The sequence below is a fragment of the Argopecten irradians genome, unplaced genomic scaffold (genome assembly GCF_041381155.1).
Source record: "Argopecten irradians isolate NY unplaced genomic scaffold, Ai_NY scaffold_1211, whole genome shotgun sequence".
Lineage (NCBI taxonomy): Eukaryota > Metazoa > Mollusca > Bivalvia > Pectinida > Pectinidae > Argopecten > Argopecten irradians.
Genome location: NW_027188677.1, coordinates 1 through 15759, shown reverse-complemented (window position 1 = coordinate 15759; position 15759 = coordinate 1). Strand labels below are relative to the sequence as shown.

The 15759-nt window shown below is 31.7% G+C and overlaps 1 protein-coding gene across 1 annotated transcript; it reads right to left on the bottom strand.

Annotated features, from left to right (window-relative positions):
• Positions 1–6411: 6411 nt before the first annotated feature.
• LOC138314023 (uncharacterized) lies at positions 6412–9606 on the bottom strand. The gene is made up of 4 exons (XM_069254227.1): positions 9493–9606; positions 9139–9316; positions 6938–7037; positions 6412–6526 (listed from the first exon to the last, which is right to left on the bottom strand). Exons 1-4 carry the CDS (start codon positions 9567–9569, stop codon positions 6456–6458), a joined length of 426 nt encoding a protein of 141 aa, XP_069110328.1. The 5' UTR covers positions 9570–9606; the 3' UTR covers positions 6412–6455.
• Between the last annotated feature and the right edge of the window lie 6153 nt (positions 9607–15759).

Below are 15759 nucleotides of genomic sequence, written 5' to 3'. Positions count from 1 at the left end.
ATGTCGCATGGGAGGAGTTGGAGTTATGTCCCTTGAATGGAGTAGGTGGACTTCATCTCGGTTAGTGGATATTTTCTTTTTGAAATGTGATTTTTCACCTTATATTCACCCCGATTATGCCGCAGGATCATCATACGAACTTTGATGAATGGAATTCTATGTCCTGGGTAAGATATATCCGATTGCCTTTTGGATATTGAACATTTTGTGTACGATCATGAATATTACTCAGTGTGTAGCCATCTTGGAACAACATTGACTATACAAATACTATACATATACTGTAGGCCTACAGTGTGTATACAGATCTACAGATCTACATATCTACATGTACATGATTACCACATCATATACGGTACAGTATGTCAGACCTACTCACTAGACCGATGTCTGTACATTTTTATCACAGATTTTTGAAGGGACTAACCCATGAAAAAATTCTTTACGCGGTTGAACAAATAATCAACAAAGAACGAGTACGTTCTATACAAATATTAGACAAAACTTGTGTGGTAACATTAAAAGACGAATCATCTAAAACATCGCTTTTAAAAGACGGTGTAGTGATAGACTACCAGACAATTCGCTTCACTAGTGTTGAAAAAAATAATATTACCAACGTTACCATAAAGGATGCTCCAGTTGAAATGTCAGACGAATTTATTTGTGCACAGATATCAAAATATGGTGAAGTGGTAAGTGGAACGCTGAAAAGAGGAAAAATCAAGGGGACCGATATAGAAAATGGGACAAGATACGTGTCACTTGTAAATTGTGTATCCGCCTTACCTTTAACAGCGAACTTTGGGCGTTTCTCGGTCCGCTTATTCGGTGACAACAATCGGACACCGTGTTTTAGATGTGGCCAGACAAGCCATCCCTCTCATACCAATGTCCGAATAAGAATGAGACTATTCGAAAATGTCATCGTTGTGGTAGTTCTGACCACCTTATCAGAGACTGCACTGTCACCTCCAGACAGTGTCACTTCTGTAAAGAAACAGGCCATATTCAACGTGACTGTCTCCAACGAACTCGCTTCGAACAATACGGAGAATACGCAGCTGAGATAGAGGAGGATAACAACATATCCACGTGTTCCGAGGTCGTGTGTACTGATGACGAGAACAAAAACATAAACAATGAGGAAATACCGCAAACGAATCTGGAGGACGGACAAAAAGCGCCTTGTGTACCAACAGTCATCTTGGGAGCATCTAACGCGAACCGAATGGACATTGTTAATGACAACGTTTGCAACGCGTCCATCAATGGTGCTTCATTTGGAGAAATAGACAGACTCATTGATAAGGCAAAAAACATGACAAATGAACAAATAGAAAATGTTATATTGCATTTAGGCACTAACGATATTATGACAACCAAGAACGACACTGATCAAGTAATGATCAGGGTCATAGATGCGCTTGGAAAAGTCGGCAAGGCATTTCCGGACCACACAAAAATCGGTGTATGTACGATTTTGAAAAGGAAGGCGAAAGGTACTAGGCCTCAAGCTTTCAATGAGGCAGTGCTGAAGGTGAATACTTTCCTTGAGAAATTATGTAATAGCAAGGATAATCTGTATTTGATAGATTGCTATGAGGGTCTGACTAAAGAAGGTCATCCCATTGGTAGTATGTATGACAAGAACGACGCATCTGGCGTACATGTAAACAAAGACGGGGCAAAAAAAATGTGGAGTGTCATGTGGGAATTCATACGTGCTAGCAACATTATTGCTAATAACGATGAAGGACCCAAAACCCCAGTCGATCCAAATTTTAAGAAACGTCTGTTAAGTGACAATTCCACTCCACCAGAGGATAGATTATCCAAAAAAACACAGAAAATCGCATCTTAAGTTTCTTAATGCAAACACAAACCTATAATGTAAATTACCCTATATCTGTAGTTCATTTAGTATTTCTCTGTGTATACTTTTTCCACATAGTGTTAACAGGTAAGGGAATCAATGAAAAGTGGTTCCTCATAATAGACATTATTCATAATGCCATCTGCAAACAAAAATTATGTAACGATTAGCAGTATAAATGTAAATGGTTTGAGAGACAATAAGAAAAGAGAAAAAGTGATGTATTGGTTGCAGAGCCAAAAAATAGATATAATATGTTTACAAGAAACTCACTGCACAGACACTGACCAAATTTCATGGAGCAAACAATGGAAAGACATAACTAAGGGGGGTGGAAGCATGTGGAATAATGGCACTAATTCATCAAAGGGGGTAGCAATCTTATGGAAAAATATTTTTGCAGCAAATGTATCAGAAAAACACAAATGTGGTAATGGCAGAATTATATCAGCCAACATAGAATCTGAAGATAAACTATTTGAACTGTACAATGTGTATGCACCTAACCATGGTAATGAACGTAAAGATTTTTTCACACAAACAAGTAAGATAATAGATGACAACAAAGGTCAATTATCAGAATGTATTTTAGTGGGAGATTTTAATTGCACGCTAAATAATAGCATAGATAGAAAACCAGCACTTAACAAACAAGATATAGGACAAAGAGAATTAAGCATCCTGATTAGTGAAAAAAATCTTGAGGATATATGGCGTTCTCAATATGTTATTAAGAAGAAATTTACATTTAAGAGATGTCATTCAGAATCAAGAATTGACAATATGTTCACTCCTTCTAAGATGCGACACCTTTTCAGTGACCCTTGTATAAAATTTTGTCCATATAGTGACCATAATATGATATTAGTTAAATTATTACCACAAGAAATAGAGCGTGGACCGGGAAACTGGAAGATGAGTGTTAAAGTTTTAGAACACACACTATTTTCACAAGCTTTCAAAAACTGTTGGAGATCCTGGGTTACTAATATTAATAAATATACAAACATATTGGAATGGTGGGAAGTGACTAAAATTCAAATAAAGGAGTTGTCTATGGAAATTGGTAAAATTCTAAGTACAAAAGATAAGATAATAAAAGAGGATGAGAAAACATTAGAAAAGTTAAGGGAAGAAAATGGTTTCAGAGAAGATATTCAAAAGTTAGAAAAAAGTATTAAAGAACACTACACTAACAAAGCTAATGCTGCACGGATAAGGTCAAGAATACAAAACTTTGAAGAAAACGAAAAATCAACAGCTTATTTCTTTAATTTAGAGAAAAATAATGCACAGAAGAAGCAGTGGTATAGAATAAAATCTGCAGATGGGAACTATAAAACTGGAATAAAAAATATTCTACAAGAACAAGTGAATTTCTATGAAAAACTTTTTAAAACAGAAGGATGGGATAAAGAGAATGCAGAATATTTAACTCAATTCATTGAAAATAAAATATGTGAAGATGATAAAGAGAAAACAGACAGAGATATAGAAGATGAAGAAATATACTCAGCTATAAGAACTCTTAAAAACAATAAATCTCCAGGAGAGGATGGAATTATAGCAGAATTTTACAAAAAATACTGGGAAATAATTAAGCAAGAATTTCTGGAGGTAATAAAATATGTATTTAAATATAATACTATGTCTAAATCTCAGGGGAAGGGAATACTGAAGCTACTATTCAAAAAGGGTGAAAGAGAAGATATAAAAAATTGGCGGCCTCTAACGCTACTAAATACAGACTATAAAATTATTGCAAAGGTTATCAGTAATAGAATCAAACCTCTTCTTGCTAAAATTATACATACAGACCAAAAGGGTTTTGTGCCAGGAAGAAATATCATGAATGCCAACAGACAATTACAAGACATAATTGAATATTGTGATATTGAGGAAGAGAATGGAGCCATTGTATTCATTGATCAACAAAAAGCCTTTGATAGAATAGAATGGGATTGGATATTTCATTGCTTTGAAAAATTTAATTTTGGACCTAAATATTGTAATTGGATAAAAATGCTTGTAGGTAATGCTACAACTTGTATAGAAACAAATGGTTTTACTTCAAGATATTTTCAGTTATCAAGATCAGCGAGACAGGGTTGCCCAATGGCGCCAATAATGTACATTTTACAAGCAGAACCACTGGCATGTACTATACGAGCAACTTCGGATATTAAAGGAATCAAATTACCAAATACCAATAATTCAGAAGTAAAATTAAATGGATTTGCTGATGATCTGCAACATTTTCACAGAACTGAAGAATCTATTACACAATCCTTTGAACTATTTGAAATATATGAGAGAGCATCAGGCTCAAAGATAAATTATGATAAAACTGAAGCTATATATCTAGGGAAATGGAAAAATAAGAAACCAGTATTTGATAAGATAAAATGGACAAAAAATTCTGTCAAAACTTTAGGTATACATCATGGGATATAATATTGATATAGACAATCTATGGAAGGATAAAGTTCAAAAAATAAAAAAACTGTGTGCAAATATGGAAAACTAGAAACCTTAGTATTGGAGGTAAAGTGTTGATTATCAGGTCTCTAATATTATCTACAATAAGCTTCGAAATTGAAGCTAGAGGTATCCCAGAAAAGTACAAAAATGAAATTAACTTGATTGTATGGAATTTCATATGGGATAGCAAAATTAATCTTGTTAATAGAAAAACGTGCTGTAACAATAAAAATAAAGGAGGAATTAATATGGTAGATATTGATGTTTTTATATTAAGTAAATATGTGAAGACTACATACAGGATACTGCAGTCAAAATTGGATAATTGGAATGCATTTGGGAAACACTTCCTACAAAAGTTTGATGAAATACATAACACAAAATATTTTATATGTAATTGCTCCAATCTACAAGGACTAGATTTAAGTGGAATACCTGTCTTTTATCAAAAATGTATCAAAGCATGGTCAACTTTCAGAACCAAAATCCCTGCCACTAGTAAAAATGAAATTATGAACCAAAACCTTTTTAGAAATACTAATTTAATGGTAAATGGTAAATCACAATGTTTTAAATCTTTTTTACGGTCACAGCTGACAAAAATTAAAGATATTTGGAATGAAGATGAAAAAAAGTTCATTGATAGTGAGCTACTTCTAAGAAAGCTACACAAAAAAAATAACTGGATAGCAGAATTTACTATTATTAAAAATTCAATTCCACAAAATTTTTTACAAATACTCAGAGATAACTATGTTCAAGATACTGAACAGTATATAAATTCTGATTTAAAAATAATTATTAAAAACAACAAATTGAATAAAGAAACACTAATTTCTTCTGAAAAGCTAAAAAGAGAAATATATACAAAAAATTCTGATGCCGGATTGTGAACCCATTGCAGAAGTAAAATGGAAAGAATATTTCCAAAACAGTAATTTAGATAAAAAGAATTGGCAAATAATATGGACAAAATTTCAGTATATTGCTATTTCACAAAAAATTAAACAATTTGAGTGGAATTTATTACATAGAATCATTTTTACTGAAACAAAATTGCAGTTAATGAATAGATCGGATGGAAAATGTCATTTTTGTGAAAATGCTGAAACACTGTGTCATTTATTTTATACATGTAATTATGTCCAAAATCTCTTGTCTTGTATAAAACACAATATTTCTAATCAAATCACTTGGAAACAGAAAGATTATTGATATATTTAGTAATGAAGCAAAATTTCTGCTAGGTAATTATGAAGATGAAGAGAAAGATTTATTGGAAACAATTGTTATCAGCACTAAATTTACAGTATGGAAAGTTAGAAATATTGTGAAGTACCAAAACAAGAATATAAGTGTCCAATCTGCACTTATTATCTTTAAAAGCATTATTATAGAAAATATTGGGAATTATTTGAAATGTCAAAATTCAAGAAAAAAGGAACTGTACAAAATGTTATCAAATGCCATAGCATAGTCAAAATATCATAATCTTTCTGAATTATTTCTACTATATATAGAATTTGAACTACTATGTACAGAACTTCAGTTGCGGTATGAATAGAGAGTGAATGAGAAATGAGAGGAAGGAATAATACGGTTTGTATATAGGAGTTGTCTCCCTTATACAATTCTCTTTGTAGAAGGAGTTACCTCCCCTTATTTATTACCAGCAAATATCTTATCTACTGTAATATCAAAACTCTAACTTTATATATTAACATTTCCTTTTTTGATAATTCAATATATATGCAGATATTGTAGACCGCACTGTAAAATAATGCTTAAGTGGTCAATTAAACACAAAATTTAAAACTTAAAATAAGAAAAGTCTTTTCAAGAATTATATTTATACATGTATATAAATAAGTATAAAGTACTATATTGGATGGGTGAGAGAGAGAGTAAAATATGTAGAAATATGGAAATTTGTAAGAGAGGCCTTCGGTGGAAGGGACATTGTATTATATTCAACATGTACTATTGAATAAAAAAAAGGTTTTGAAAAAAAAAAAAAAAAAAAACATTTACCCAACACCAAACAACATTAATGGTACGGAAATACAACCTTACCAATACTCCGTCAGTTAGAGGCTTGTCACAAAGTACGGTAATTGGCAACCGCAACATTGGCGAATGTTACTGTGAGTTTCCATGCAGCATACATTTCTGAAACAGTTATTTTAGTGTTTAGTAATCTGAATATCTTTGTTATGAAATTACATAATAATTGATGTTTACTATCAATTGTAAAAATTATTTTCTTTCTCCGGTTATATATCGCGTTTTGATATGATTTCAGTTGAATCGTTATTAATCACAATTATTATTTGATATGAGATAAATGAAAACACATTAGTGATTATTCTACTTGGTAATTTTAGTAAAACGACAAAAATGATTGACGTTATTAGTACGCGTATCATTTTTTATATCGTCGACATCGCTCATACCATGCTTATTAGACAAAATAATTTCTTCTAAATTACAAACTTAACCTAAAAGGTACTTTGAAATTAGCTTGCATATTTTCTAAAATAATAAAAAATATACATCAATTATATAAGAAAACATACATACCAATTGCACTATTGGCAGAGAGTCTGGTTTGTATTCCAACGGCCTCAAAATGTACACCGGCTGTCATGATACCAGGCTTGGTTCTTTTTCGTTTAATATCCTACACAAAAGAAAAAGGAAATTATTGTAGGCGACGGGAATCTGTATATCTTTTCCGGACAATTAATAATGTCAGCACACTGATGTTGAGTAACACAATTATGCTATCAATGTACTGGCATTGGATGGTTTTGTAGTTACAAACCTTTGTATCTTACGTACTTTAAGAGAAGGGGATTTACTCATTACTCGAAAGTAATTTGAACGCAAAATTTCCCAGACGAGTAATATTTTGTAAATATATGAACTGTATGGTATGGTTTTACATACATATTCTCATATCAGAATGATGAAAAAAATAATATATTACTAACAATTCGAATGTATATCTACCACGAACATTTTACCGACGCGAACATTATATATGCCATGATTTTCATACTCACTAATCTAGAAGATCTTTTGATGTTGTATTTACCACCCAAATTACCATCATTTTGAAAATCAAAATACTCACAATGCATCGGTTTTAATTTTACACGTACAAATATGAGTTGAAAATGATTTTTGGCACTACTGCCAAAATCATTATATTTTCATCTACAATGCAGTGAAATGAGTACAATTCCATTTAACATTATAACAGTGCAATACGTAATTGTAAAGTGACTTCCATTTAAACATACTAAGGCATTAAACAAGAAATTTACAGTGATCAGATTATGTCTTGTAAGCAACTTTTAACAGGCGTCACACATGTCTGTCTGTCCATTTTGAATGATTCTCACGGTTTCATTCATCAAACCTAATGGTGTTTAATAGATTACTGAAGAAAAAATAACATGTCGAAATTTTCGCCCCAGTTACGACTCATATAAATTTTAATAATTATATATTTATATATCGCGAATACACACGCGAAAATATGTACGTTAACAGTAAGCAGTTAATAGAATATGTAATCAATATCAGAGAATTTCAAATCATTGATAAGGTTTTCCTTGGGAATTTGTACAGTTGAACTTCGATTAGAAGAACAATAGTAAGTTGATGAGTCGAACGTGTCGTGAAGTCAGAATTCTTTCTTCTGTACAACACTTATTATCTTGCCCCTTATTAGTTGAATTCCTAATGAATAATTTTAAGTCTCAATGTTTCGAAGTTTTTCTGTCGATCCCTTGAACTTCGATACATAGAGGTTTGACTGAATTGGTGAGTTGAGTTATGCGATGAGTCGATGTAGAAATGGAAAATCACCAGCAATCAGCTGACGAATGATTTTTATCGTCAATGTGATCACGTGAGTATGTTCCATATTTGACGGAACTTTTTCTAACTTGACCCCGAGAGTTAACCTTCCGGTGAATGAAACGCAATTTAGTCCCACCAAAACGTGACGTCACATTAACAGGTATGACGTTATTTTACGATTATATTGAAGTGTCATCTTTTTCTTGGCTCATGGCAAGGGTATGTATTGTAAAGTAATTCTTTGATGGGTAATTGTTGTTTTCTGAATATTTCTATAACGTTTCAGTGATATTACACACTGATCAGAATAATTGGAACTGTTTGCGAAGGCGCTTTTATATTTCCCACAATTTTTCCCTGTGCATCAAATGAGCGTCTCGCTTCGGGCGCAATCAATGAAAATAACTGGCGAATTGCTTTCGTTCTCAATGTCATCTGTAAGGAAGTGGTTGCTGGATAAACATAATACACGGTTAGTATCTTACATGGTATTTTTTTGTGCTCGACACGGAAAGTACCTCGCATCGTAAGGTACTAACCATGTATTATCTATAGCTGTACGGACACAAAATGTTCACACATCAGGGCGGATTATCGGAACTGCTGTGTACATTTTACTTGTATGAGTTGTTACGATGTCAAATACTGGTAGTATTCTCTTGCCGGACATTACTTTAATGTATGCCATATTTTGCTCAAATGTTATGTTAGAAACAGCATTGTTGTTGCGAATTGTTGTGTGACAGTCAATATTTTTTTTTTCGTTTCTTTTTAAGATTTTCATGGGTAAAAAGATATACATATATATACTTTTAATTTCTTTAATACTGTAAACCAAATTAAAGTCAATATTTATCATGATGATATCGCTTTTGTTGACGATGATTTGATATTGTACATGTAACACTCACCGCGCAATCAGGTTTATCGCATACTTTGACGGCACAATGCAGATACACTGAGTTAGATCCCACAAGTCGGAATCCAGTCATTGTTACCACCAGAGGGTATGTGTCTGGTGCTGCTGTGGGTACAGTTGTGGGTGCAGGTGTTGGTGTGGATACATCAATTATGCCAAGAGTGTCGGCACTTAAAGACAAAAAGAAACTCGAATATAATACTTTCCTCATGATCTATATATATATAACGATATTCATCTACGTTTCATATATACATTTGAAGATATAGTGTATTATAATTAACAAAAAGTTCTTTCGAATGGAGTAATGTATATAAATTGTTATTATAGCAGACTTCTTACTTACGGTTTGAACTTGTATACTGTAACCGATTTTTCCGTAAAAGGTTCCTTGATATCTGCTGTACAGTTGACAATCTTCATATAATGAGTTCCTGTTAAAAATAATTATGTCAACGTTTCAAATGTAATGTATGTATATAAATCAAACTTAAACAACTTATGCCCGATCCGACCGATTTATAATTATGCTACAAATATAAGTAGGTTGTAATCAAATCAAATTTGATGTAATCCATGAAACGAAAAATTATACAATGTATCCAAACAAGATAATAATTAACTAAAATAAAAATGTGATACGTTTTTTTTTGTTATCAATGATCAAATAAATTTTATATGATATTATATATCAACGATGATTTCATACCGTTCAAAAGTACCTTTAAAGAATTTTATATGAACTGAATACCGTTTTTTCGCCGCTTATTTTACGCTGCATTTTAGTCTGGGAGGTAAATCAAACTGTTAAATTATCATCTTATATTTGAATTCATTTATCACTTCTTATATATCTATAAGTGAAGTCTATATGGGAATCACTGACAACAACACGTGACCATTATGATGTCACTAATATTGACATTCTAAAATCAATCGGTCAACGTCAAAATGGCTGCTCCATTTTTGAAAAACATCATGGATAAACAATTGTCCTTGTATAGACGTATCCACATAACTTTTTTTGAGTTATCGCCCTTTGTAAAGCGATAGTGGCGCCGGGAGTAAAGCAACTTCCGGTTTACATTGACAAAGCATTGTATGGTAGTAGATGTCGGCTGATCTTTCGCGTAAAACACGTTAATTACGAAATTTTAGAGTTATATGTATGTTACTTTTTAATCTTGAACTGTTGGTTAAACCGCGTGAAAGATGATTGTTAACTGTCAAGTCATATTTACTACAAAAAACTACCGACTCAAAAATCGCCGGTAACGTGATAATGGCGGTACTTACGCGTAGATATATTACTGTTGACTGATTTGAACAGCTGTATAGTATGTACAAATGTAACGTCTACATATCCTATTTGTTTGTAAGCATTTTACACTTAAAAGTAGTCGTTTTTAATGTAAATTGATCAATAAATATTGTGTCTTGTACCAATATGTACGATAATATGTTGACCTGCAGATCCACATAAACTACCTTTATGCTATAAAATGATATGCTTATGCTTCTTATTATTGACAGAATACCAAACTTATGTGTTTGAACTGAATAAAGTATTGAATGTTAACATAACAACATTTTGTTAAATTGTGTAAAGTACTTTTTAAACTTGTAAACATTTCCCACTATCATAACAAATTGGAACAGACTACAAATAGTGTTTTTGTAGACTGAGGTTGTTTAATAAACTTCATCTGGACACATGCATAAATTAAATATTTAATCTTAAATCTATCATCATATAGTCTTTAATTAAATGAATTTGGCTATTATGTACATCATAACATGTACAAATGTAGATGCAGACAACATTCAAAAGTGAATGTTTATGAATTTACAACAGTTACATGTATGTTAAACAGGGATCAATTAAGATTTAATTTGGTACCGTTTATGGGTAGTTCCTCTCAAGGATTGAATTGCCTGAAAGTTGCCTCTAAACTTTAAAAAAAACAAACTCTTGGGAGTTAAAAAAATGAAAATTTTGTGATAAGAATTCCCCTTTGTTTTATTTATCATCATCTTTTCAGACTTTTGGTTGTAAATGCATTATTTATCGTACATCTCGACATATAACTGCAATAAACTTATTTTTTATGATGAGGCTAAAATATCTGTTTTACTGAATCTTGAAATAAAATTCTAGGTGTTATAACACTTCTTTACAATGATTTTTCTACTAAAATGAGATTGGTAAAATATTCAATAATACCGCTATTATAAAGTAAACTTTTCCCAATTTTGAAAAGTACCATAGTTTCCCACAAAAACCTAGATTTTATCCTTGGTATATACGATATATAATGCATATTTGGTTATTATAGTGTATACTAGTCCAAGGTCATGTCACAGTCATTTGAGAGCAATAAAATCTTCAAACCAAGGACATCGACACTTATAATCCTTGCTTGAAACTAACCTAAATAATAATTAACCATTTCTGGTAGCAATGGTAGGTACGATGTCACTGATTAGAAAAAAAATCATAGGTTAAAGTGGACCTGAAAGAATTATTTTTTATAAAAATGTATTACCCATCAGTATTCCATATTAAATAACAAACAATTATGTCTTCAAATTATCCTACAATCATTATTATTTATGATGTGACTTACATAATATACATAGTGTATTTGTTTTTTACAATTTTCTGATGTGTCCACGGTCATGGCCTTCCCTTAAAGGGACAATTCAGTGAGGGATTTTTGTCAGTTTGAAAAAATAATTGGAAATATCAAGATTTGAAAATTGTTTTCTTTTGGTTTGGGCAGTGTGCTAGCTTCTGTAATTTCTCAAAAAAAATCTAAAAATTCATCTAAGATGCATATCAATCACTTAAAAACTTTGATTAGCCTAAAACCTAAGTGTATTGTATTTATATATAATAATAAAATATTGTATACAATACATGTGTAGATAAGCCAGGTTTTCTTTCCAGTTGTTGATATATTAGGATCCATGATTCTGTTTTTCTGAAGTTTGAAGGTACCAAACTGGCTAAAATGTAATTATTGTATAGATGGATTTCTAGCATAGTTACAATGTACTATGTTGTAAAAAGTAAAAATAAAATAAAAACTTTGAATGCTATGCATTTTTACATCAATAACTGCAGTATTATGCATCATTATAGTATATTTGTATCACAGCATGGTTTGATCTATGTACAAATTATATGAAAAAATGTTTATATTTATCATCAAACTATAAATAATTGTTCAATTGTTGACAATCTACTTAAATATATACAATGTAAACACATAAAAATGGAAGAGATAACAGGTTTAACTTTTTCATGAAGGCGATGGGAATACAATTCACATAAATATAAATGTACACACACAAGTACATACATGTACATTCTTTCAGCTTGCTCTTCATATGGACGAGCAACACCTATGAGTGATTACATTTTGTTGTGTGACATCTGTTTACCAACTTTTAAGATTTACATGTAGATCATTTCAATTTTTTACATGAAATTATGTGCACCTTCAAGATTCATACATGTTTATTTTCAACAAATTGCTATGAAGTATGTGTGCAAGATGAATGAAGATGTATGAAGAAAGAGTGCTTGTGCATTTCATTTTGAATATAAATGATATCGAAATTCATTAATCTACAATGTACCTAAAGGGATCATGAATAGCATTAAATATTTCAGATTGGAATAAATAGACTATCATAATTTACCAAACCTTGTAAGGTACAAGTCAAGATTTGGTTTCATATAAATAATTGATTCAAAGTATACAAGTAGCAGAAACATTGATAAAACAGCGATGGTAAGTTTTAACAGTATTATTTCCTGAGCCTAGGATGCAGAAAAGAAATCTATGCACAAATATCATCCTATTTAGACTTTTGGATGGAAGGGTGCTGTTTATGATAAAAAAAATCCTTAATCTACAGTATAATCTTCCTATGTCAAATTTAAATACAGCAACATGACTCATATACCTAATATGGACAACTTGTATTATGTTTTGAGTAAAAATAATTCCAAATGACATGAAAGAATCTCATATTATAATAGCCATTGCCTATAACCAATGAAAGGTACATGTATACAGTGCGTCATAAGTTATCAGTCACCAATTTGGATCATGCACTTATTTGCAGAGGGACATCATGATTTTCAAGTTTGAAATTTTGGCATGACTTGCTAGTGAAATAACCGAGTTCTTTTTTTTTAAAACGTTGATCTGTACACATATGGTACATGTAGATGTTTTAAATATAGCGAGGAAACGTCAGTATTTAAACGCTTAAATTACAGTGATCAGTGGATATGTTAACTTTTACCATGCTTTAATACAGTCTCAGGAAAGATGAAAGACGTGGGATCGGACTCATACAGTCGAATGGACCCTCCGCTGAAGCTTTTAATATCGGCCACGCCCACTCCAAAATGAACGAAAAAGTGGGAAAACTATCCAATATTTACGAGAAAAAACACATACATATATGAAAATATGCAGTACAAAACGTATTACCAACAACACAGCAAACAAACGTGTTACAATCGGGAAAAAATTATTCAAAATTACCTAAAAATGCAAGTAGTTACCTAAAAATGCAAGTAGTTGTAAGCTGTTTTTATATTGCGTAATGAAAACCGGAAGTGTCTTTACTCCGATCAAGGGGAGGGTAACTCTTAAATTTCAAGATGGCGGATTGATGTGGATACGTCTATAACTCAACCAGTGCAAAGATCCCCAACATGAGGTATTAATATAAATATAAACATTAAACTATCTTCTTTTGGAATTTTGCAGACAACCATTGGATATCCCATGCATTGTCAAACTTATATGCTTAACGCAAAATTGGTATATAACACAATCAACGTTTTAAAAGATGATGTTTTAACAACATATATATGATTTTCGTTGGTAATACAATATTATACAAATATAGCATTTTGATGAGGTCGACACATGGTTATATCGACCAAAGAAAAAAATAATGACCGAGGAAAGTAAAGAAAAAATATTGACCGAGGATGTAGTCCGAGGTCGTTATTTTTTCTGTGGTCGATATAACCATGTATTGACCGAAACCAAAATGCTATAATTGTTTTAATATTTTTTTACATTTTTGAAATAAGTGTGAAACTAAATAGGCATCGCATTGTAAATTCTGCTTCGTGATGACAGTTACAATCTTATGATTTTGTAACAAGTTTAATTTAAAAAACAACATATGAAAACAGTATCAATTGATGCACTTCACGTTTTTATTACATACACCCGGTGCATGCGTGTTTGTAATTTGCATACATGTAGGGCCTACATGTACTCCATTATACCTGTAGCTCCATATCACACAGTCAATTAAATGTATAGTTTGTTCTCCGTTGAAATAATCCACTTCGACGTCAAACATATATTAACAGATTCAGATTGACATAAATAAGATACATTCTCTTATGCTTAGTACTCCATTCCGTAAAATAAAAAATCGTATCCTACATACAGTAGGATTAGCCTAGACCTAATGTTGTAACTAGCCTAGGTGGAATTTTAAAAATAAACATCAAACGTATTCACTATTCAATGGCTCCAGATGCTTAATGAATGTTATTCGATTATTTCCTACTCTCCTACCGTGTTTATGTTGAAAATTTAAAAGTTTAAACTGTAGTCATCAGCTGGAAGTCATCATCATCTTTGATAGAAACCGAAACAATCAACGTCGTCTGTCACATTTTGTGGTTACGCTTCAAACTCAGGTCATCAAAGCGTTTGTTTCAAAGCGCCAGGGCCACGAAGCAATTTGGTAACGTAGACGATAACGTTATCTAAAATTAACCGTGCAATATACTTTTCTATAAAATACTTCCGGAAAAATCGTGCAACATAGTTTTTCATCGGTGATCACGTGATGTGTTTTTCACCAATGAGAAGTGACAAAAAATCCAGAAAAATAATAAAATATAATATCATTTGTATACAGTTGTGCTGTCATATGTCGTTGTTTGGAGTATTATATTCAGTAGAAGTAATGCTCCTCATGTGTTACTGTCAAACAGGTACAACAAAACAAAAATCGAAAAATAAAATTATCAGTTATACTCATGATATCAAAACATCTATATGCATGGCCTGCAATGAAAGACAACGCCAAACCATATGCAATATTTCTGATGTAAAGTTATGTTAAAAATAAAGGTTTATATCGCTGTTTGTCGCGCCGCGTACACGCTGCCAAGTACCATGCAGCAGGAAAGACGACGGCGGAAAACTTGAGATCACCGCATTATGGAAATATATGTTTTATGTTTTTGTTGAAGTTGTTCTCAATGTTATGATGTGTAATATTAACGTTAATAAGTTAAGCTTATGATTTTCGGAACCCTACAAGAATATCAAACTCGTTAAAGATACATCAAAAACTTAAAAGCTTTTCGGTTTAAGTATGTTCCTATAAGGGAAAAAACTAAAACAAAATGGCAAGTGATATAAACCACATTTTTTTTAAAAAAAAAAAGAAGAACTTGGTAAGAATAAAAAAAAGCCGATAAAGGCTTATATTTGGCATATAACAATGCTATTAAAAACGAAAAAATATTCCTAGAACAGTCAAGAGAATGATC

Coding starts and splice junctions, on each gene's coding strand:
- LOC138314023 (XM_069254227.1), bottom strand. CDS start 9,569: ATGAAGATTGTCAACTGTACAGCAGATATCAAGGAACCTTTTACGGAA. Junction 9,317..9,492: donor ACAGTATACAAGTTCAAACC/GTAAGTAAGAAG, acceptor TTTGTCTTTAAG/TGCCGACACTCTTGGCATAA. Junction 7,038..9,138: donor GCGATAAACCTGATTGCGCG/GTGAGTGTTACA, acceptor TCTTTTGTGTAG/GATATTAAACGAAAAAGAAC.